The following is a 25973-nucleotide window of genomic DNA, read 5'->3' as shown; positions in this document are numbered from 1 at the left end:
CGTGAGACATGACATAGTGCCTGCGAATGCGGGAGAACGTGGGACACAAGCGTCTGTCACCTCAGCCAAATTTCAGGATTTTTGTTACTTTTTTTTTTTTTTAATTTTCCTACTTTTACATTTTAAGTCTTAAAAAGTGTGAAAAACATAAAGGTCTTTGCCCTGTACGTGTCGCAGTCTGCAGTGTGGCTACAACAGTGGTATCGGCGGTCAGCGTCAGTAGTGGAGCGTCCATGGAATGAACGGAGTCTGCACTTTTGTGTGGAAGGTCCATGGAACGAGTGGCGTCTGCACTTTTTGTGTGGAACGTCCATGGAACGAGCGGCGTCTGCACTTTTGTATGGAGCATCCATGGAACGAGTGGCGTCTGCACTTTTGTGTGGAGCATCCATGGAACGAGCGGCGTCTGCACTTTTGTGTGGAGCGTCCATGGAACGAGCAGCGCTTGCACTTTTATGTGGAGCGTCCTTGGAAGGAGCGGCGTCTGCACTATGTGTAGTGCCCCCATGGAACGAGCGGCGTCTGCACTTTTATGTGGAGCGTCCATGGAACGAGCGGCGTCTGCACTTTTATGTGGAGCGTCCATGGAACAAGCAGCGCCTGCACTTTTGTGTGGAGCGTCCATGGAACAAGCAGCGTCTGCACTTTTGTATGGAGCGTCCATGGAACGAGTGGCATCTGCACTTTTGTGTGGAACGTCCATGGAACGAGCAGTGCTTGCACTTTTATGTGGAGCGTCCATGGAACGAGATGTGTCTGCACTTTTATGTGGAGCGTCCATGAAACGAGCGGCGTCTGCACTTTTATGTGGAGCGTCCATGGAACGAGATGTGTCTGCACTTTTATGTGGAGCGTCCATGAAATGAGTGGCGTCTGCACTTTTATGTGGAGCGTCCTTGGAAGGAGCGGCGTCTGCACTATGTGTAGCGCCCATGGAACAAGCGGCGTCTGCACTTTTGTGTGGAGCGTCCATGGAACGAGCGGCATCTGCACTTTTGTGCGGAGCGTCCATGGAACGAGCGGTGTTTGCACTTTTGTGTGGAGCGTCCATGGAACAAGCGGCGCCTGCACTTTTGTGTGGAGCATCCATGGAACAAGCGGCGTCTGCACTTTTGTATGGAGCATCCATGGAACGAGTGGCGTCTGCACTTTTGTGTGGAGCATCCATGGAACGAGCGGCGTCTGCACTTTTGTGTGGAGCGTCCATGGAACGAGCAGCGCTTGCACTTTTATGTGGAGCGTCCTTGGAAGGAGCGGCGTCTGCACTATGTGTAGTGCCCCCATGGAACGAGCGGCGTCTGCACTTTTATGTGGAGCGTCCATGGAACGAGCGGTGTCTGCACTTTTATGTGGAGCGTCCATGGAAAGAGCGGCGTCTGCACTTTTATGTGGAGCGCCCATGGAACAAGCGGCGTCTGCACTTTTGTGTGGAGCGTTCATGGAACGAGCGGCGTCTGCACTTTTGTGTGGAGCATCCATGGAACGAGCGGTGTTTGCACTTTTGTGTGGAGCGTCCATGGAACAAGCAGCGCCTGCACTTTTGTGTGGAGCGTCCATGGAACAAGCAGCGTCTGCACTTTTGTATGGAGCGTCCATGGAACGAGTGGCGTCTGCACTTTTGTGTGGAACGTCCATGGAACGAGCAGTGCTTGCACTTTTATGTGGAGCGTCCATGGAATGAGCGGTGTCTGCACTTTTATGTGTAGCGCCCATGGAACGAGCGGCGTCTGCACTTTTATGTTGAGCGCCCATGGAAAGAGCGGTGTCTGCACTTTTTGTGTGCAGCATCCATGGAACGAGCAGCGTCTGCACTTTTATGTGTAGCACCCATGGAACGAGCGGCGTCTGCACTTTTGTGTGGAGCATCCATGGAACGAGCGGTGTTTGCACTTTTGTGTGGAGCGTCCATGGAACAAGCAGCGCCTGCACTTTTGTGTGGAGCGTCCATGGAACAAGCAGCGTCTGCACTTTTGTATGGAGCGTCCATGGAACGAGTGGCATCTGCACTTTTGTGTGGAACGTCCATGGAACGAGCAGTGCTTGCACTTTTATGTGGAGCGTCCATGGAACGAGATGTGTCTGCACTTTTATGTGGAGCGTCCATGAAACGAGCGGCGTCTGCACTTTTATGTGGAGCGTCCATGGAACGAGATGTGTCTGCACTTTTATGTGGAGCGTCCATGAAATGAGTGGCGTCTGCACTTTTATGTGGAGCGTCCTTGGAAGGAGCGGCGTCTGCACTATGTGTAGCGCCCATGGAACAAGCGGCGTCTGCACTTTTGTGTGGAGCGTCCATGGAACGAGCGGCATCTGCACTTTTGTGCGGAGCGTCCATGGAACGAGCGGTGTTTGCACTTTTGTGTGGAGCGTCCATGGAACAAGCGGCGCCTGCACTTTTGTGTGGAGCATCCATGGAACAAGCGGCGTCTGCACTTTTGTATGGAGCATCCATGGAACGAGTGGCGTCTGCACTTTTGTGTGGAGCATCCATGGAACGAGCGGCGTCTGCACTTTTGTGTGGAGCGTCCATGGAACGAGCAGCGCTTGCACTTTTATGTGGAGCGTCCTTGGAAGGAGCGGCGTCTGCACTATGTGTAGTGCCCCCATGGAACGAGCGGCGTCTGCACTTTTATGTGGAGCGTCCATGGAACGAGCGGTGTCTGCACTTTTATGTGGAGCGTCCATGGAAAGAGCGGCGTCTGCACTTTTATGTGGAGCGCCCATGGAACAAGCGGCGTCTGCACTTTTGTGTGGAGCGTTCATGGAACGAGCGGCGTCTGCACTTTTGTGTGGAGCATCCATGGAACGAGCGGTGTTTGCACTTTTGTGTGGAGCGTCCATGGAACAAGCAGCGCCTGCACTTTTGTGTGGAGCGTCCATGGAACAAGCAGCGTCTGCACTTTTGTATGGAGCGTCCATGGAACGAGTGGCGTCTGCACTTTTGTGTGGAACGTCCATGGAACGAGCAGTGCTTGCACTTTTATGTGGAGCGTCCATGGAATGAGCGGTGTCTGCACTTTTATGTGTAGCGCCCATGGAACGAGCGGCGTCTGCACTTTTATGTTGAGCGCCCATGGAAAGAGCGGTGTCTGCACTTTTTGTGTGCAGCATCCATGGAACGAGCAGCGTCTGCACTTTTATGTGTAGCACCCATGGAACGAGCGGCGTCTGCACTTTTGTGTGGAGCATCCATGGAACGAGCGGTGTTTGCACTTTTGTGTGGAGCGTCCATGGAACAAGCAGCGCCTGCACTTTTGTGTGGAGCGTCCATGGAACAAGCAGCGTCTGCACTTTTGTATGGAGCGTCCATGGAACGAGTGGCGTCTGCACATTTGTGTGGAACGTCCATGGAACGAGCAGTGCTTGCACTTTTATGTGGAGCGTCCATGGAATGAGCGGTGTCTGCACTTTTATGTGTAGCGCCCATGGAACGAGCGGCGTCTGCACTTTTATGTTGAGCGCCCATGGAAAGAGCGGTGTCTGCACTTTTTGTGTGCAGCATCCATGGAACGAGCAGCGTCTGCACTTTTATGTGTAGCACCCATGGAACGAGCGGCGTCTGCACTTTTGTGTGGAGCATCCATTGAACGAGCGGCGTCTGCACTTTTGTGTGGAGCATCCATTGAACGAGCGGCGTCTGCACCTTGGAAACCGACCACCGCTGCCAGACAGCAGAACAAGCGCAGTGCTTGACAATATGTTTTCTATTGAGTTGTTTTGAAGCTGCCCATAATTGCTGCGGTGGTCGGTCTCCTTGGCAACAAGCAGTAAACACAGAAAAAAATACTGTAAATTGCAAAAGTGTTTGTGGGGTAAAAACAATGTCCATTCATGAAGATGGGAATAACCTTTTAAAGGGTTATTCCAAAAAATCAAGTTGTCCTCTTTCCATAGGATGCCTATGGACGCTCAGCCATCCGGGCATTATTGCTCAGGAATCCAGAGAATGGATGCCCCCCTTCTTTCAGTGGCTGAGCGCTATACTCGGTGGTCCGACAGATAATGAATGGAGCAGACAATGCAATGAATGGGGCAGCAGAGGCAGCAGAGCTCCAATCTGGGAGGATCGCTGGGGGTCCCTGCAATCGTAAACCCATTTTCCTCTATACCTAACTTGAATTTTGGAGAATAACTCTTTAAACCTGCTGTAAATTGTGGTTATGATATGTTGGGACTCGTTACTGAAGAGACAAAGTATGAAGATCCCAAACGATTGCTGCAGAAATCACTCACCGGCCCGTAGGGGGCGCTGGAGACTATTGTAAAATCTCGTGCCTTCATGTGGGAAATCCGCCTCTCGTGTCATCATAGATGAAATACTGGAATATATTGTACAGTATGACAAACAACGCTATATTCTCTTACTTTATACTTTATTTCCTACTTTTTATGAATTGTATCACTGACAATTTAAACATTATTATATTTCAGCAGAAAATTAATCCCAAATCTTCAGATTCAGCTTAATCTACTGTCGGAAATCGGAGTCAGAGGATAGAGAAAGTCAAAAGGCTGAAATAGAGACCATACATTAACTGAAAGGGTTGTCTCATGAAGATAACCCCTGTCTATATACCCCATTATTAAAAAAAGCGTCATCCAATCATAGCGTTGCCCTGTTCTGCCGCAGAAAGGAATCCGTCATGAGAGAGCCCCATATCTAATTTCTGGTGACTTTTAAGAATAAGCCATCCTGTGTGTACACGAGAGATAGTAACACTATTTCTGGTCATTACATGACGTTATCCTACATTTTTCATCAGTTTTATCCTCACTTTCAGTTGTCTCTGAGCTAGTAGGTGTAGACCAGCTCTTATAATGTCTTCTATACACAGCACACCCAGATATGAGGGACTTCTGCTCTCTTCTCTCTATGCAGCACATGTCCAGAAGCACTGAGCAGAGTAGCTGTGAATCCAGGTATGAAGAGGCAGCTGTAATCTGATCCCTCAGTGAATGAATCTTCTATCTCGTTTTGAGCTGGATGGATTGTTAGCGGCTTTTCAGAGTGAACGATGAGCTCAGTTTGCAGAAGTCAAGAGAAAAGCAGATTTCTCTGCAATTTAGAGGTTACAAAGTTTCTTCTGTTCAATTGAAGTATTCATTGACGTAAAGTTTGTTGAAAAATACAAGTAACCATTAAACCACTTGTATTAAAAAAAAATAAATCTGAGCCATATTTAACCTTTAACAGATTACTGAATATTAAATTATTTTTTATTTAAAGTGGAAGTACGGCGTAAAGTAAAGGAGCGTCGACGTCACTTATTGTCAGTTCCATCACCCCGAGCGGCATTCCATTATTCCCATAGATGAAGGTCAGCATGGACCACTTAACATTTATCACACAGATATATATTACATATGTGATAGATCACCACCAGAATTAACATCCCTTTTATAAGGCTCCTGTGAGATCCGCCATCATCAAGAAGTCGAGATGAAATTGGAGCCCAGGTGACAATTCAAGGTCACCATTTATTATGTTTCCTGTCCTCTCAGTTCTTCATTGAGTGTTGGCGCCGGGTCGGTCTCATTACCGGCCAGGACAGATTTTCATTTGTTTGTGACATAGTAACAATTTTACCAATCTTTCAATATTCTAATAAGCAGTAATAAGAAATGCCGCCGCCTCATCTGCTCACGGACGCCCATTTTTTGCTTGTTTCTATTGGGAGATGCTCCAATTTCCTCTTTGTGGTTGCACTCGGAGGCAGCCTATTCCTTCCCATATTGTCTATATAGACCGTGCAGCCGGGTGTATGCCGCCATTATGGCAGCAGTAATATAAACAGTGTCCATAGACTAATACAGGCTGCAGGAGGGAAAAACGCACATCCATCATCAGGGAGGGTCTGTACGATCTCCACCCTATAACAATGAGAGGATTATATTACCTTTGCCCCATAAATATAATAAGAAGACTCTGCTGACCCTGCCCTATAATGATAATGAGATGACTCTGCTGACCCAGCTTTCTAATTATGAGATGACTCTACTGACCTTGCCCTCTAATAATAATGAGATGACTCTGTTGACCCTGCTCTCTAATGATGAGATGACTCTGTTGACCCTGCCCTCTAATAATGAGATGACTCTGCTGACCCTGTCCTCTAAGGATAATGAGATGACTCTGCTGACACTGCCCTCTAATGATGAGATGACTCTGCTGACCCTGCCCTCTAATGATGAGATGACTCTGCTGACCCTGCCCTCTAATGATGAGATGACTCTGCTGACTCTGCCCTCTAATAATAATGAGATGACTCTGCTGACCCTGCCCTCTAAGGATAATGAGATGACTCTGCTGACTCTGCCCTCTAATGATGAGACGACTCTGCTGACTCTGCCCTCTAATGATGAGATGACTCATCTGACCCGGCCCTCTAAGGATAATGAGATGACTCTGCTGATCCTGCCCTCTAATGATGAGATGACTCTGCTGACCCTGCCCTCTAATGAGATGACTCTGCTGATTCTGCTGACCCTGCCCTCTAAGGATAGTGAGGTGAATCTCTTGACCCTGCCCTCTAATGATGAGATGACTCTGCTGACCCTGCCTTCTAATAATAATGAGATGACTCTGCTGACCCTGCCCTCTAAGGATAATGAGAGGACTCTGCTGACCCTGCCCTCTAAGGATAATGAGATGACTCTGCTGACCCTGCCCTCTAAGGATAATGAGATGACTCTGCTGACACTGCACTCTAATGATGAGATGACTCCGCTGACACTGCCCTCTAATGATAATAGAGATGAATCTGCTGACCTTGCCCTCTAATGATAATGAGATGACTCTGTTGACCCTGCCCTCTAATGATGAATGACTCTGCTGACCCCGCCCTCTAATGACATGACTCTGCTGAACCTGCCCTCTTATAATAATGAGATGACTATGCTGACCCTGCCCTCTAATGATAATGAGATGACTCTGCTGACCCTGCTATCTAATGATAATGAGATGATGATACTAACCCTGCCCTCTAATGATGAGATGACTCTGCTTACCCTGCAGTCTAATGATAATGAGATGACTCTGCTGAGCCTGCCCTCTAATAATGATGAGATAACTCTGCTGACCCTATCCTCCAATAATAATGAGATGACTGCTGACCCTGCCCCCTAATGATAATGAGATGATTCTGCTGACCCTGCCCTCTAATGATAATGATATGACTCTGCTGACCCTGCTTTCTAATGATATTGAGATGACTCTGCTGACCCTATCTTCTAATGATGAGATGACTATGCTGATTCTTCGTTCTGGTGATAGTGTGAGGGTTTGGTTGCCTACGGCTGCATGTTTCCTGGGTGTTAAAAGATGGACGCATTTACCTCCTGTAATGCTTCTATATAAAAAGGATGCGCATCACAAAAAGCATCTAATTCCGTATACAATGTCACCACAAAATGTCACCCAACGGCATAAACAGCTTCGGTAATGCTCAGAAAATGTCAATATTTAAACCGGTGGCAAAACTAAACATAAACTAAACTAATAATAATGGTACGCAGAATATACAGTATAATAATACAGTATTACCGGTACATCCTATACAATCCTACATATTACCGTAAATAAAAGATATTTAATTGTAAATCAATAAAAAAGATGCGGCTGAGGCCTGCGGTTACGATCGCATTATACCCGGCCGACGGGCTCCATTACAGCATTCCTCAGCTTTAACTGCAGGACTCTGCTCACGTCTGTGCTGCGGACACATCAATGTACAGACAACCTCCTCTGTGCATCTCACGAGCTGTCACGAGACGTGTAGTGCAGCCGCGGGGGGCACTGCGCACCACTGACCCTCCGCTTGGATTGAAGCATCGTTCTCTGATCTCCGGTAAGAGGCTCTCGTGCAAAATTATGAATACCCCCCCGAAATTCACCGTCGAGGCTGACAAGTATAGAAATGTGACCGCGGCTGAGCACCGAACATGGAGGAGGGTGAAAATAATCACAATAATGGAATGATAATAGTATAAACTACAGCACAAATAACATAGAACAATAGTAAAAATATCACATGGAAATAATAATAATCAGCACCAGATACCAGAATAACAATCTACACATCATCACCGTCTGTGATACAATTATAGTAATGAGGAGAACGATATTTACACCCTCTAAGACTCAGATTGTAACCGATACACGTCACTGAAGGCGATCATCATCGGAGACACGTTACATGCATGATAAGTGGCTGATAACTGGGAGTAATAGATTGTAACTGATACACGTCACTGAAGGCGATCAGCATCAGAGACACGTTACATGTATGATAATTGGCTGATAACAGGGAGTAATAGATTGTAACTGATACACGTCACTGAAGGCGATCAGCATCAGAGACACGTTACATGTATGATAATTGGCTGATAACAGGGAGTAATAGATTGTAACTGATACACGTCACTGAAGGCGATCAGCATCAGAGACACGTTACATGCATGATAAGTGGCTGATAACTGGGAGTAATAGATTGTAACTGATACACGTCACTGAAGGCGATCAGCATCAGAGACACGTTACATGTATGATAATTGGCTGATAACAGGGAGTAATAGATTGTAACTGATACACCAAATGTGTTAGACCGCACCCAATACTGACACCGTCTCCATGGACATCAGGGCGCTCGTCCACACCAGGGGGTCCATCCCAGCAAGAGAGTCCACAATCAAAGTATAAAAAGGACAGCGCTACACCAGGAAGTGACAGACAGTAACCTTCTTTATTCTGCCTCCTGCGGCAACGTTTCGGTCCGTGGACCGAAACGTTGCCGCAGGAGGCAGAATAAAGAAGGTTACTGTCTGTCACTTCCTGGTGTGGCGCTGTCCTTTTTATACTTCGATTGTAACTGATACACGTCACTGAAGGCGATCAGCATTGGAGACACGTTACATCTATGATAATTGGCTGATAACAGGGAGTAACAGATTGTAACGGATACTCGTCACTGAAGGCGATCAGCATCGGAGACATGTTACATGTATGATAAGTGGCTGATAACAGGGAGTAATAGAGTGCATCCACATGACACCGTCGTGCTCTTACCTGGGCACACGGCGGAGTTGTTGCAGGGCTTATGCTCCTTTAGGGGTCCGCTGCACTGTGTGCTGTACGAGGATGAGACACAGAACCTGGTTCTCGACTTCATCCCCTCCCCACAGGTGGCAGAGCACACGCTCCAGGGCGACCACTCCTCCGCCGCAGGGTCTCCTGCAAGAAACACATTTATGTTACATTATTACAGGGGATGGAGGCCGCTCATGTGACGAGAGGTTGGAAAAGTTGGGTTTGTTTCGCATAGAAAAAAGACACCTCAGACGAGATCTCATTTATATGGATAAATATATGAGTGGTCAGTACAGAGGACAGCACATGACTTATTCCTTCCAAGGACCAGGGGGCTCTCACTACTCATTACAGGTGGAAGAAAGGAGATTCCGGCTGCTAAACAGGATAGGGTTCTTTATGGTCACAGCAGTCAGACTGTGGGATGCCGACCACAGGAGGTAGTAATGGCCGACACTACAACAGCTCTTATACAAGGGCTAGACGATTTCCTTACAACAAATGGAACTGTGGGTTATAAATAATCTAGCGGTAGAGAATGTAGAACTGGTGGAGAAATGAGGAATGTGATAGAACGTGATGGAACGTGATGGAACATGAAGGAATGTGATGGAACGTGATGGAATGTGAAGGAAAGTGATGGAACGTGAAGGAAGGTGAAGGAAGGTGAGGAACGTGATGGAACATGAAGGAACGTGATGGAATGGAAGTGATGGAACGTGAAGGAACATGAAGGAACATGATGGAACGTGATGGAACGTGATGGAACATGAAGGAAAGTGATGGAACGTGAAGGAACATGAAGGAACGTGATGGAACATGAAGGAACATGAAGGAATGTAATGGAATGGGAGTGATGGAACGTGAAGGAACATGAAGGAACGTGATGTAACATGAAGGAACGTGATGGAATTGGAGTGATGGAACGTGAAGGAACATGAAGGAACGTGAAGGAACGTGATGGAACATGAAGGAACGTGATGGAACGTGATGGAACGTGAAGGAACGTTAAGGAACGTGATGGAACATGAAGGAACGCAATGGAACGGGATAGAACGTGATGGAACATGAAGCAACGTGATGGAATGGGAGTGATGGAACATGAAGGAACATGAAGGAACGTGAAGGAACGTGATGGAATGTGAAGGAATGGGATAGAACGTGAAGGAACGTGAAGGAACGTGATGGAATGGGAGTGATGGAACGTGAAGGAACGTGAAGGAACGTGATGGAACGTGATGGAACGTGACGGAATGTGAAGGATCGTGAAGGAACGTGAAAGGAATGATGGAACATGAAGGAACGTGATGGCACGTGAAGGAACATGATGGAACAGGATAGAACAGGATGGAACGGGATGGAACGTGAGTGATGGAACGTGATAGATTGTGATGGAACGTGAAGGAACGTGATGGGGCATGAAGGAACGTGATGGAACGTGAAGGAACGTGATGGAATGTGATGGAACGTGAAGGAGCGTGTTGGAACGAGGGGAATGTTACGGAACATGAAGGAATATGAAAGAACGTGATGGACCGGAGTCATTACTTCAACCAATGTAAAAACATTATACATAAAAATGTGATAGATTTAATGAGGTTTTTTCAGAGCTGTATTCATAATTCTGCTGGGAAACTGTCACATTGCAGACAGATAAAAACTCAAAGAATCCATCGCTCCATCGACGGGGCTGTGCTAAACTTTAAGGCAGATTTTGAAAAATGCTATAAGGTAAAAAGCTTTAAAAAAAAAGTAGTGATAGTTTATTTTTATCACTTTACAACATGTAAATCAATGCACGAAAGAGAAGTCGAAATCCCATCAGTATCTGGTAACCGCCCTCACCTCCACCATCATTATCTGGTAACGGCCCATCTCCTCCATCATCATTATCTGGTAACTGCCCATCTCCTCCATCATCAGTATCTGGTGACCGGCCGTTGCCTCCATCATCAGTATCTGGTGACAGCCCATCTCCTCCATCATCAGTATCTGGTGACCGCCTATCTCCTCCATCTTCAGTATCTGGTGACCGCCCGTCACCTCCATCATCATTATCTGTTAACCGTCGGTCACTTCCATCATCAGTACCTAGTGACCGTATCTCATTACACTCATCCCCGCCATCACTTTTCAGTCACTTGGACACAGCTATAGAGTGACCCTGAAAGGACGTTCTACCAAACAACTTGGAGAACTCACTCCAGATCCTCTGCGGAAGTAGGCCATATCCACGAACATCTGGGGTCGGGTCTCCAAGATGTTTGGAACAACCTCCTGCCAAGTTACTTCAAAAACTAGATAGAGAAGAAGTGATGGAGGCAAAGGGCAGTCACCAGATACTGATGATGGAGGCCACAGGCAGTCACCAGATACTGATGATGGAGGCCACAGGCAGTCACCAGATACTGATGATGGACGTAATGGGCAGTCACCAGATACTGATGATGGAGGCAACGGGCAGTCACCAGATACTGATGATGGAGGCAACGGGCAGTCACCAGATACTGATGATGGAGGCAATGGGCAGTCACCAGATACTGATGAAGGAGGCAATGGGCAGTCACCAGATACTGATGATGGAGGCAACGGGCGGTCACCAGATACTGATGATGGAGGCAACGGGCAGTCACCAGATACTGATGACGGAGGCAATGGGCAGTCACCAGATACTGATGAAGGAGGCAACGGGCGGTCACCAGATACTGATGATGGAGGCAACGGGCAGTCACCAGATACTGATGATGGAGGCAACGGGCAGTCACCAGATACTGATGATGGAGGCAACGGGCAGTCACCAGATACTGATGATGGAGGCAACGAGCAGTCACCAGATACTGATGATGGAGGCAACGGGCAGTCACCAGATACTGATGACGGAGGCAATGGGCAGTCACCAGATACTGATGATGGAGGCAACAGGCGGTCACCAGATACTGATGATGGAGGCAACAGGCGGTCACCAGATACTGATGATGGAGGCAACAGGCGGTCACCAGATACTGATGACGGAGGCAACGGGCAGTCACCAGATACTGATGATGGAGGTGACGGGGGATCACCAGATACTGACGATGGAGGTGATGGGAGGTCACCAGGTACTTATGATGGAGGTGACAGGAGGTCACCAGGTACTTATGATGGAGGTGACGGGTGGGCACAAAGTACTGATTGGATTTCGATTTCTCTTTTGTTTTCCTTTTTGTCACTTGATACAAATAACGATTATCACTTCTATTATGAAGCTTCTGACTTTGCAGCATGGTTTCACACCTGCCCACCCCTCCTCACTGATATTCCTCCTTTCCACCACTGCACCATGTCCCTTTACACTTTCTTTCCTCCACATAAAATATGTTGTTGTTTTTTATGTTGCGGCTGCTCATTAATTCCGAGCCCTACTCTCTGAAGATGTGCTGGCCTTTTAATATTTGCCAAGTCACACAGCACACGGAGCGCCCGCGCGGCACCCAGTAACTCATCCCGAGTGTGAAGACGTCGTGCGGTCAGCAAACTGCTAGCGCAGCTGTTTTGGGGACGGTGCGAGGAGTAATTGTCTCCCGTTTGTAGCTCACAGCTGTGCGCTCTGCACTGAGATGTAAGACATGTTAGGGGCCCACTGGGATGGCGGAGAAAGATTTCAGCAAGACGGCCGCTCCGCAGGTGGCAGCTTCAAAAGAGAGAAATACACAGGGGGACAGCGCCTCTCCTATTACCCCCAGGTCCAATGCGGCATTGTCCCCTGCGCTGCCGCTCACAAGGCGGAAACTTCCAGCTACATACATCATAATTCACAGATTTATAGAGCCACCACTAGGGGGAGCTCACTACATACAGATTTATACAGCCACCACTAGAGGGAGCTCACTACATACAGATTTATACAGCCACCAATAGAGGGAGCTCACTACATACAGATTTATACAGCCACCACTACATGCAGATTTGTACTTCAACACTAGAGGGAGCTCACTACATATATATTTATAAAGCCACCACTAGGGGGCGCTCACTACATACAGATTTATACAGCCACCACTAGATGGTGCTCACTACATATATATTTATACAGTCACAACTAGGAGGAGCTCACTACATATATATTTATAAAGCCACCACTAGGGGGAGCTCAGTGCATACAGATTTATATGGATATCTCTTGGGGTGAAGTGGGGGGGGGGGCTCATTTTATACAGATTATTAAAGCTCCTATTGAACAAATTTGGTGATTACAGGCAGTCAAAACTGTATCAAATAAAAGGGCTAATGCAGGATGAAATATTCATTTCCTTTGTCAGACCCTCAGAATAACAAACCTACAATGCTCCTGTGTGTCAATATTCCATCCTTGTCATGGCATTCGCAGTCTTTTGAGGCCCTTTTTTATTGCTTGACTTGTGAGGGTGTTTTGTGGGGCGAGCTCTATGGCTGACTCTGAATTTTTTTTATTTTTTTTTAATGACATTACGGCTTGAATAGCCGGTAACTAAACCTTGGGTAATTATGAACATGGCGATATTTTTTTTTCTTCTTACATTTTTAACATTTTATGACCTGCTTTCTACTTCAGATTTTAGTCCCTCTTGATACTGCAAGGTGTAACAAGATTGCAGACTTTGGGGACGCAGTTAAGTCCCCTCGACTAATAGTGCGTGGCGCTATCCCAATATTACCGTTTGGCAGTATTCTATCTCCAATGTAAGGCGTTATGCATTAATAACACATAATCACTATACCGGACTTTTATTACATTGTATCACCACTGCTTTATTTGTAGCATTATAGGATCTTACTTTGAACTTCAGATGTCAAACGTTTTCCCCCAAAAATGTCTGGAGGAGGACACCCGCCCAGGCTGGTCATGGCCTCCTCTGAAGTTTAATACGTTATTACTTTGGATCTGTAATAAAATAACAAAGCCATTCTCTGCTGGAACAGAAATCTTCTGGCCTCATCTCACAATGACTATTTCCAGGAGTCTGAATCCTGAATTATTGAGTCTGTTCTGTGCAGATCATGGTACATTATGAACACATTCCTTAAATAGTACAATCTGGGTATGAAACGCGGCTCTTAATATTGGATGAGCACCAATATTGGAGATTGCTACAAAAAAAAGAGAACTTTAAAAAAAAAAAATTGGGCACCGGTATGGGATCTGCATTTGCTCCTTATCTGCCCAGTGGAAAGGTTTGTTGCCTCTTGTGGTCATTTTGGATGCTACATTGGGACAACTATTGGCTGACACGTTCAGGATACACATCTGTCTATTCCCGAGCAAAGGTGTCAGACGACACCGATTTATGGGGTTTCCTTTTCCCAAATCATATAACTAAGGTGTGACCAGATCAGATGGTGAAATGAAAATACAACTGACAACAAACTCTTCAATCATCGTATCGGTAATAAAATAATGGAAGTTTCCTTTAAAAAGTTAGGGAGAAATTTACAAAGACTGATGTCTCACAGACCCTTCTAAAAAATACAGTATATTGGAGCAAAATGTGCCAAAAAGATGAAATTTGGCACGATTTCCTAAAACTGACATCTATGGCTACTTCATGTTCAATTCCACCCAAAACTTTTGAAAAGTTTCACAAAAAAATATTACAAAAATCAAAATTTTAGTGCAAATTTTTTGTCGGACGACATTTTTGTACTTTTTCTTTACATCACAAAACTGGTGTCAATTGGTTAGGAGATGCCGAAATTAACTTGAGGTCTTCCTAAGTCTTTACCAAGTAATAATGACGGAGAAACGATACCGAAAAATAGTGGCCAACAAAGAACTTGTCCAAGGTCGCAGCTTGGAGGAGTTTCTGGAGTTTACTTCTTAGCCCTATATCTCAATGATCTGGAGAAAACAAGGTGGTTTTCTGGCACCTGCCCTAGGACCGGGCATCTGGGGGACTTCTCGGCACCCTTCACTCCCAGCTATGACCTTGACTCACCAATTTGTGGAGCAGGATATCCAAACTGGTACTGGTCGTCGGCATCGTCCTTCTTCTTGTTGTCGATGGATCTCAGAGACTGGCTCCGGGAGTCGTACGGTCCGTTGGCTGCAACACAAGACACAGGCGCTGTGAGTCCTCAAGGTCATTAAGGTCTGTCATGATGAAGAAACTAAAGCACAAGCTTTGATTCGACAGCATTTCGGTGATTTCCGTCGCCGGTGGCTGTAAAATAGTCAAACACAAATGATTTCTGTGTATTTTATTTTTGCCCTGGTGTTTTACGTCGCAGAAACAGAAGGTTTAGGAACAATTACTTGGGGCTGTAGACTGAGATCTGCCAAACTCCTAACATCTAAGTAACATCTTTATTTCATCCAAGAACAAAAGTCCATCCATTCTTCACTAAAGGGCTACCAAAAAAAAACCCCTCTCTGCACAGAGAAAGGCTCCTAAAAAAAACCTTCCCCAACGAGAAAGCTCTGCAAGGTTCAGGGAGCAATTTGCCAAAACTCAAGGAAAACCCATCCTGCACTTGGCTTACTGCTGGGTAACCAGCCGAGTGTTGACCGGGAGTCGGTCCTCCGCTGGATCATCTCCCTCCGGCTCTAGTCTTCTCTTCTGTCTTCCTCACTATTTGGTACCTTCACTAGGACTTACACGGCATCATGGCTTAACAGACGACTGGAGACGTAGGGAAGAAGTGATCCAGCGGAGGAGGACCGGCTGTGGAGCGTGCTGCATCGGGACAGGGGAGCGGTGAATATATTTTGGGGATTTTTTTTGTTCACACTAAGAAATCAAGCAAAAAAATATCCAGCATTTTGCTTAATTTGAAGCGTACTGGCTTGTGATGAGCGGACATGCTTGGATAACGCCTCTTCCATGCTTGGGCTCTAACAGTGCGTCTTCATCATGCTCAAATAAAATGTTCTAGTCCGTGCGGCTGCATGTCTCGTGGCTTTTTGACAGCAGCAATACATGCAGGGGATTTTTAAGCAATCCCTGAATGAGTTGTGACTGTTGAACAGCCGCGAGACATGCAGGAGCGGGGACTCGAACATATTTTTCAAGCACAACAAAGACTCTCTGTTAGAGCCCAAGCATGGAAGAGGCGTTATTCGAGCATGCATGCTCCTCACTAGTACTGGCGATCCCAAATTTGGCGTGAAATTCGGGGCAATTGTGATTTGCCTCGAATCAACTCGCTCATCTCGAGCAGTAATTCAATGTCAGATTCTTCATAGAGACGTGGCTTAGGCGTCTTTTTCAGGTGGATTTTGCCTGAAAAATTGCTGCTAAATCGCCACATAAAATGGACTGAATCACAGCAACAGCGACACCATGTTACTGTTCACACGTTTCATTTTATAAAACTTGGAAGTTAAAAAAAAAATAAAAAAGTGACATGCTCAAACTAAGGTCGGCTTCACAGTATACAGCAAAAGACACATCAGCAAAGCCGTGTCAAGGAAATAACCACCGGAATGCCCCGGACGAAGCTTCACTGGAAAAACTCAGTCTAGAGGATTCCGTATGCATATGACCTAAGGATATCATTCACACCAGCGAAACCTTGCTGCCTCAAGGGCTCCATGAAGGGTCAGACCTTGACTTGACAGGTATCCACCTATAGGTGGCACTAGTGAGTGGTTATTTTTCTTGTTGCGTTTGTTTCCTGTGATGAAAAAGGAACAAAGGTTCTGATTACCAATACAAAAAGTTTCCCCAAAGTTTTTGAACCCTATACTAACTTTCCCAAGCTTACATAAACTGTATGTAGCTAAATATATAGTTCCATTGGTTGAAGAAAAGACAGCGCCCCATCCATTCATCCCTCCTGTAGATTATTACCCACATTGTTATTTCTTGTGAGAAGCCCCTGGCCCTGATGTAGATGGAAACAGAACCCGACGCGCGTCTTGAGTTTTATCAATGTTCTACTCATTAGATCTCACATAGTGGGACAAGTCCTCAGAGGGGACGGTCGGATGACTTGAGCCGTGGCTGTGTGAATGTTGCCGGACGCTGACGCCTGCCCGGATCAGTAAAGTCTCCCACACTGTACAGTGGACGCGCGTCGAGGTCTTCCTACATCTTAAGCATTATGGTTTTCACCAGTAACAGGAAATCAATAAGTAAATACTGAATTCCTCATCCACGGACCCGAGCCCCCCGGCCAAATCAGAGGCTCCAAAGTGGCTTTATTATTGGAACATCGCGGATGCTGGAAATCAATTTGTTGCTGATGGTTTTTAAAACAAAAAGATTCCTCAACGTTTGTGGAAAGCGGGATTTCCTGGCGGCTAAACGAGAGGCGAGAGATTGATGTAAGACGGCGATTCCCGGCAGAAGGGAAGGCTTCTATCTCCGCTGCATGTAGAACAAGAGGAAGTTCTGCTTCATCTGCTGATACTTTGTGTATATGTATCTATACGTGTACAGTATTTCACAAAAGTCAGTACACCCTTGACATTTTTTTTTAAATATTTTATCTCTTTTCTTGGGATAAGAAGATCTGACACTGATACAATGTACAGTTGTCAGTGTGCAGCTTGTATAAGAGTGGAAATGTCTAAACCGCTGGCATCAAAAGTGAGTACACCCCTAAGTGAAAATGGCCAAATTGAGCCCAAAGTGTGAAGATTTTATGATGCCACCATTATTTTCAACACTCTTGGCCATGGAGGTCACTAGAGCGTCAACGGTGGCCACTGGAATCCACTTCCCTCCTCCATGACGACATCACGGAGCTGGTGGGCGATGGAGACCTTGCGCTCCTCCACAGATGAACAATAGGGTTCAGGTCTGGAGACATGCTTGGCCAGTCCAGCACCTTTACCCGCAGTTTCTTAAGCCAGGCAGTGGTCATCTTGGAGGTCTTTGAGGTCGTAATCAAATTGGAATACTGCCCTGCAGCCCAGGTTCCAACAGGAGAGGGATCATGCTCAGTATGTCATAGTACTTGTTAGCATTCAAGGTTCGATCTATGAACTGTAGCCCCCCACAGCCGTCAACACTCATGCAGCCACAACCCATGACACTCCCACCACCATGCTGGACTGTAGGCGTGGCACTTATCAGCACTGTTATTTAGAGGACAACACATATACACTGTTATACAAGCTGTACACTGACTACTGTACATTGTATCAGCGTCAGATCATTAGTGTTGTCCCATGAAAAGATATAATAAAATATTTACAAAAATGTTAGGGGTGTACTCACTTTTGTGATATATGCTATATATTTATGTATCTATGTATCTATATATGCATTCTAATTGCTATTCCTGAAATCAGGAAGGAATAAGGCAATTTGTTCTGTCATATATAATGGTTTGGACTTTCTCTTTAAGGGAACCCGTCAGCATGTTGTTACATTTAGAATCAGCATGGATGTGTAGGGAGGCCGTCCCTCTACAAAAATCATACCTTTATTGTAGAGATCAACGATACCAGTCATGAGAAATCTCGAGTAGGAAACATATGCAAATTAGGATAAAGGTGTATTGGGGGCGTGTCAATATGCAATGACACGCCCCTGGGAATTGTCAGTCTAATTTGCATATGGCTTAGATTTCTCATAACTGCCACATTGGGTTTCTACAAAAAGGATAAGCGGCTACGCGGTCGTACCACGACTTCCATGTGTAAAAACAGGTGGATGAGTCCCTTTTAATCAGTACGGGGGGGGGGGAGATAAGTTGGATTTTAGGATCTTGTGTCTTTTTTTCAAGACTTTCAGCTATAAAAGTATCAGCAATCTGAGGAGAAGTGAAATTATGGGGAACATAAATTAGCTTAAAAACTGAAGGGAACAATTTGAGAATTTAAAGGGATCCTGTGTACATAGGGAAGGAGTGGTATGACCGTGTCGGCGCTTGTCCCCCAATAAAAATGACACCTTTTTTGTCGCGATCCGATGCTCCAGTCATGAGAAATAAAGAGTAGAAGTTCTAAATACTGCACTGGGGGCGTGTCAGATCTAACGTACCGACACGCCCCCAGGTCACTCCCTGCCTGATTTGCATGCGGCTTCTATGCCAGATATCTCATGACTGGCACATCGGATCTCTACAAAAAAGGTGTCATTTTAATTAGGAGACCAGAACCGTCGCAGCTATATCCTTTTTTCTGTATGTAAAAATGTGCTGAAAATTCCCTTTAAGGGGAACATTTTCCATTCTTGGACCCCAAGGGATCAGCGGTGATCTGATTTCCCTACAAGTTAATGACATGTACAACCCCTCTCCACAAGAGATTTCCTCCTGCTCATCCGCTGCCGCCCTGATGATTGACCATGCAGAACTATCGCAGTAAGATCCTGACTGTAAAATCGCTCCGTCCTTATTTAATGTCATACAGTAGATGGTGCCGACCAGCGGCGTCAATAGGTAATAGAGCGAGGGCTGCGCTCTGATAATTGCTAATGAGAATTAGTGGCACGGAGAGCCGGAGTTTTCCTGCTATCATTGGAAACGTCTGCAAACATTTCCAAGATATTCTATATTAAAGGTGATTCACCGCCCGGCCTCAACTGTCCATAACGATCATTACATTAATAATAAAACATTTTCTTGACCTTTATCATCATATCCGTCGATCCCATCTGTGCATATTATATTCTTATCATTACAGAGGTCAGAACTACATTTTTTGTGACACAAAGCTCCAAATCCCCTGCACAGATATAGAAGTAAATAATAAAACCCTGACTGCCGGCAGCCACCACCAGGGGGAGCTCACTGCATACTGTGACACCATTGTGTCCTATGTGTAATGTGTATGCATTGAGCTCCAATGCTCCCCCTAGTGGTGGCTTCCTGTATGCAGCATGTTGTGTTTTCAATGTCTATTTATAATGGGAAAATGAAACGTTCCATAGTAAAATATAGTAAAACATTAACCTGTGCAGAAGTTTAAGCTAATTTCAATATAAATGATTTTTATGGGACGATATTCATTTAAAAAAGGAATCTGTAAGCAGGTTTTTGCTATGTAATCTGACAGCACCATGATGTAGGGACAGAGACCCTGATTCCAGCAATGTTTCACTTAATTTACTAGGTGCAGCTGTTGTGATAGAATCCCCCGATTTCTCTGAGAGCAGGGCTCGGAATGCGGAGTTCTGTGTAACCCCACCCCCACTGCTGATTGGCTTAGTACACGGAAGACTGCCAATCAGTGGTGGGGGCGTGGTCAGACCAGGAAGCACGAGACACCTAGTCCTGACGTGATAATCTCCTGCTGATAAAACACTGATTTTATTGAAACAACAACTCACAGTCCACTAAATAACACATTGCTGGAATCAGATGCTCTGCCCCTAAATCATATTTCTCTCAAATTACATAGCAAAAAACTGCTGACAGATTCCCTTTAAAGGGGCTGTCTCACCTTCTTACATAGGTAAAATTGTAAAGCGCCTTTTCTCTTAAAAGCACGAGAAGATACAACTCAGCTATTAAATAAAATTGTCTCCGGAGAGACTTTTTAATTCTTCTGTACTTCTCATAGGCTACAGAGGTGGCCTAGGCAATCAGCGGTGGCCTTGTCTCCTAGGCAGGGAGTGCAGCACTTACAAACTTTCTGCTATAGAGCTTGTGAGCGCTGCTCTGCGGCTGATGGGATAGCTGGATCTGGACAGATTAAGTCCACGGATGGAGCCTCTGTGTTCACCACTGGCGCACGGATTGGTGCAGCGGTCCAGCCATGCTGCAGATCCGAGCTGTCAATCATCATGATCATATTTGTTAAACTCGGAATCGATGAAATGAATGTTGCCAATTAATTGAACGAATGAAAGAATTTGTTGCCGGCGTTCAATCCTGACTGAGATCCACCCACTGTTGTGGGAACTGGCCAGGAATGGGGCGAAAACGTCAAAAGTAAAAGAATGTGGTTGGTGAATCGGCCCCCGGGGGCTCAGAAGTCTCACGACTCGAAGATCAGACACTTTGTTTCCCAACATTCCGATACAATGTCTCCATTTTTCAGCAGATTCCTTTCTAAACCCGAGGAACGCTCCTCTCCGCTTCTGTGTCTGCGTCAGAGACGTTATCTGAGCATTTATTATCCGGCTTTATTATGACCTTATCAGTTCCTGCCCCGCTATGTTCAGTGGGGGAAATAAGTATTTGATCCCTCGCTGATTTTGTAGGTTTGCCCACTGACAGAGACATGAACAGTCTATAATTTTAAGGGTCGGTTAATTTTAACACTGAGAGATAGAATTTCAAAAATAAAATCCAGAAAATCACATTGTATAAATTATATAAATGTATTTGCATTTTGCAGTGAGAAATAAGTATTTGATCCCCTACCGACCATTAAGAGTTCTGGTTCCTACAGACCAGATAGACTCCTAATCAACTTGTTACCTGCATTACAGACAGCTGTCGTATATAGTCACTCCTGTCCACAGACTCAATTAATCAGTCAGACTCTAACCTCTACAACATGGGCAAGACCAAAGAGCTTTATAAGGCTGTCAGGGACAAGACCAAAGAGCTGTATAAGGCTGTCAGGGACAAGATCATAGACCTGCACATAACTGGAATGGGCTTCAAAACCATAAATAAGACGCTGGGTGAGAAGGAGACAACTGTTGGTGCAATGGTAAGAAAAAGGAAGAAATACAAAATGACTGTCAATCGACATCGATCGGGGGCACCATGCAAAATCTCACCTCATGGGGTATCCTTGATCATGAGGAAGGTGAGAGATCAGCCTAAAACTACACGGGGGGGAACTTGTTAATGATCTCAAAGCAGCTGGGATCACAGTCACCAAGAAAACCATTATGCCGTAAAGGTTTGAAATCCTGCAGTGCCCGCAAGGTCCCCCTGCTCCAGAAGACACATGTGCGGCCCGTCTGAAGTTTCCCAATGAACACCTGGATGATTCTGTGAGTGATTGGGAGAAGGTGCTGTGGTCAGATGTTTATGTCCGGTCATGCGCGTAGTAGTGGCCGTTTCTATGGGCGTTCCAGCTGCTACGCACACTAGGGGGCTGGTCTCTCTGTAGCGGCACATCTTTTCAAGCAACAATACACATGCTGTGAGCCGCATGCGCAGTTAAGCCTCTGGGTAGCGCTGACCACTTCCGGTCATGCGCATCTCTATAGGCGCGGAAATATGCGCTCCAGCTGGTACGCACGCCGGAGACAATGCGGCCAGAGCGGCGCACTAGAGGCAAAGGCATGTATACCGAACGGACACACGGCACAGGTGATATGGGCCACAACAACATGGCGGCTAGCACATCCATTCTCTATACCCTGGCGTCACTATAGTCTGATATAGGAGACAATCCAGAGACAGGGGGAGTTATGTCTCCAGCGGCTATTAGTATCTAGTATCTACCATACTTCAGAACCTATATAAGTGAGAGCTATTGGGTTATTCCATGATACATCCATACATCAAAGCCTCCTGATCATCCGCGAAGGTGAAACGCGTAGAGGCGCAAAATGACATCTTCAGAACGATGAGTATTGCTCCTAGCTCACTGCTCCTTTAGCATTGTTACCCATGTACACTGACAGACCTGTTTATGTTATAGCTAGTAATGAGGTTATCTACATATAAATGAGGTTGGCTATATATAAGAGTGTTATACCTCTTGTTATCTGATCATGATAGCCTCTGAAAAATAATGTGCATACTATGATGATTTATATTAGAGATGCACTACTTCATATCTGTTTCTTTATCATATGTATACATGGGTAGGTTGTCTATGCTACTGATTATTTAGTCAGTGTATTTATCTACTTTCTGCCTGGCCAATTATCTGGGCACACTTATATATATTTTTTGTGTGCTATTTTTTTCTCAGCTACCCATAGTGAATTCTAGGGATAGCCGTCGCGGAGTGGGGGCGCCATTTCCGCTGTACAGTAGGGTGCCAACCTCCACAGCTAGGCAGGTTTTGAACCTAGGGAGCAGTGTAGCTAGGATTTTTTGTTCACTTATTAGCACTTTATTTTGCACTGTCTTGCACTTTGTATGTCCGTGTCTCTCACCCTTTCAAAATACATACAATAATGTTTTTGCCTTATGCATCAACAAGCAATTCTGGCTATTAACATTTATTTACTCTATTTCTTCCTGTTGTATATCTGTGAGCCCGGCTGTGGCACATATGCAGGGCGGCAATAGGAGATTTAGGGTGAGCCGTCGCTGAGTGGGGGCGCCAGTCTCGTTTATATATAGGGTGCCAACCTCCACTGATAGGTAGTAGGTATTTAGGGTCCCCGTTACAGGGCATATATAGAGAGCACGGTTGTTTGTCATGCTGTGTTTGTGGTTGTGTCTATGGTTTTAACCAATAAAAGTATTGTTTTATATAGTTATTTGAGGATTATAGGTTATTTGGTAGTATTCTGTGGTTAGATGAGACAAAAATTGAGATCTTTGGCATTAACTCAACTCGCCATGTTTGGAGGAAGAGAAATGCTGCCTATGACCCAAAGAACACCATCCCCACTGTCAAGCATGGAGGTGGAAATATTATGTTTTGGGAATGTTTCTCTGCTAAGGGCACAGGACTACTTCGCTGCATCAATGGGAGAATGGATGGAGCCATGTACTGTAAAATCCTGAGGAACAACCTCCTTCCCTCAGCCAGGATATTAAAAATGTGTCGTGGCTGGGTCTTCCAGCAAGACAATGACCCAAAACATACAGCCAAGGCAACAAACAAGTGGCTCAAAAAGAAGCACATCAGGGTCATGGAGTGGCCTAGCCAGTCTCCAGACCTTAATCCCATAGAAAACTTATGGAGGGAGATGAAGATCCGAGTTGCCAAGAGACAAATCTTAATGATTTAGAGATGATCTACAAAGAGGAGTGGAGCAAAATTCCTCCTGACATGTGCGCAAACCTCATCATCAACTACAAGAAACATCTGACTGCTGAGCTTGCCAACAAGGGTTTTACCACCAAGTATTAAGTCTTGTTTGCCAGAGGGATCAAATACTTATTTCTCACTGCAAAATGCAATTACATTTATATAATTTATACAATGTGATATTCTAGATTTTATTTTTGATATTCTATCTCTCAATCTTAGAATTAACCGACCCTTACAATTATAGACTGTTCATGTCTTTGTCAGTGGGAAAACTTACAAAATCAGCAAGGGATCAAATACTTATTTCCCCCAGTGTACATAAAGTGTTTTCCAGCCGGTGTAGTAATTCGGAGTATCCGTATTGAGGCGATGTGTCCGCTGTCGCCAGCACGCTCCGACAGATGGTGGAATTCTCCTGGACTCGGTGGTGAGGAAGATCTCATCAATTGGTTTGAAGCCTCGAGCACAAAAAAAAAAAAAAAAAAAGGAAATAAAATTCCAGTTAACGCTGAACGTTCCTTGTAGAGATGGAGGATCGTAGACGCGGAGCCGCGGACATTACCGGAGTCTTCTGCAGAGTCTGGAGATCGAGTCTGTTTAAGGAGGACAAGATGCTGCTCTATTTCATCGACTTCCAGCTTATTCGCCTTTCTATAGGGGTCTTCTAGGATTATTTACCTACCCTTACGATAAACCGCTAGCATAATATCGGTGGGGGTCCGGCACCCGCACCCTCCACCAATCAGCGGTCTGCAGGTCCCATGGTGGCCGGAAATAAACAGTGTACGAAGCCAGGTCAGCTCCATACAGCGCCTAGTGGCCGATCTGGAGTACTGCAGCTCGGACCTTCTCTACTCCCATGGAAGCTGAGCTGCAGTACCCCAGATTGGCCACTATGCAGCGCACTGTACGGTGGGGCATTGGCGCCATACACTTTACTTCTCCCACCATGGGACCTGATAACAGCTCAATGGTTAGAAGTTGGGTCTGTAAGCGATTAACTAATGGGTCAACAATATCGTAGTCATGGACAAACCCTTCACAACAGAGGCCAGACAGTGAACATCATCTTATCTGAGAAATAGGTATTTGTGTTACACATATTAGACAAAAATGTTGGCAAAGGATTTTGGTTTGTATTTTTATCAAGATCATAATTAAAAAACAATAACTCAGGCCCCGCCATTCACAACAGGTGACGTCACAGCTCACCTCCTCCTCCTGTACAATGACTGATAACACCTCTATATACAAAAGATAACACAGGATCCACCATTCACAATAGGTGATGTCAAAGCTCACCTCCTCCTCCTGTACAATGACTGATGTCACCTCTATATACAGAGGATAACACAGGATCCACCATTCACAACAGGTGACGTCACAGCTCACCTCCTCCTCCTGTACAATGACTGATAACACCTCTATATACAAAAGATAACACAGGATCCACCATTCACAATAGGTGATGTCAAAGCTCACCTCCTCCTCCTGTACAATGACTGATGTCACCTCTATATACAGAGGATAACACAGGATCCACCATTCACAATAGGTGATGTCACAGCTCACCTCCTCCTCCTGTACAATGACTGATAACACCTCTATATACAGTAGATAACACAGGATTCACCATTCACAATAGGTGATGTCACAGCTCACCTCCTCCTCCTGTACAATGACTGATGTCACCTCTATATACAGTAGATAACACAGGATCCACCATACACAATAGGTGATGTCACAGCTCACCTCCTCCTCCTGTACAATGACTGATAACACCTCTATATACAGTAGATAACACAGGATCCACCATTCACAATAGGTGATGTCACAGCTCACCTCCTCCTCCTGTACAATGACTGATAACACCTCTATATACAGTAGATAACACAGGATCCACCATTCACAATAGATGATATCACAGCTCACCTCCTCCTCCTGTACAATGACTGATAACACCTCTATATACAAAAGATAACACAGGATCCACCATTCACAATAGGTGATGTCAAAGCTCACCTCCTCCTCCTGTATAATGACTGATGTCACCTCTATATACAGAGGATAACACAGGAT

The 25973-nt window shown here is 45.5% G+C and overlaps 1 protein-coding gene across 2 annotated transcripts in view; it reads right to left on the bottom strand.

Moving 5' to 3' along the window:
- LOC138643166 (adhesion G protein-coupled receptor B1-like) overlaps positions 1–25973 on the bottom strand; it is a 572016-nt gene that overhangs the window by 334367 nt on the left and 211676 nt on the right. For both annotated transcript variants that reach the window (XM_069731992.1, XM_069731993.1), the window contains exons 3-4: positions 15037–15144; positions 9065–9229 (exon numbers count right to left, since the gene is read on the bottom strand). In XM_069731992.1, coding sequence (XP_069588093.1) covers positions 9065–9229; positions 15037–15144 — 273 coding nt within the window. The remainder of the gene's footprint in view (positions 1–9064; positions 9230–15036; positions 15145–25973) is intronic.

Source organism: Ranitomeya imitator, chromosome 6 (genome assembly GCF_032444005.1).
Source record: "Ranitomeya imitator isolate aRanImi1 chromosome 6, aRanImi1.pri, whole genome shotgun sequence".
NCBI lineage: Eukaryota > Metazoa > Chordata > Amphibia > Anura > Dendrobatidae > Ranitomeya > Ranitomeya imitator.
Note: the sequence above shows the minus strand (reverse complement) of the source record. Positions and strands in the feature narration are given on the sequence as shown.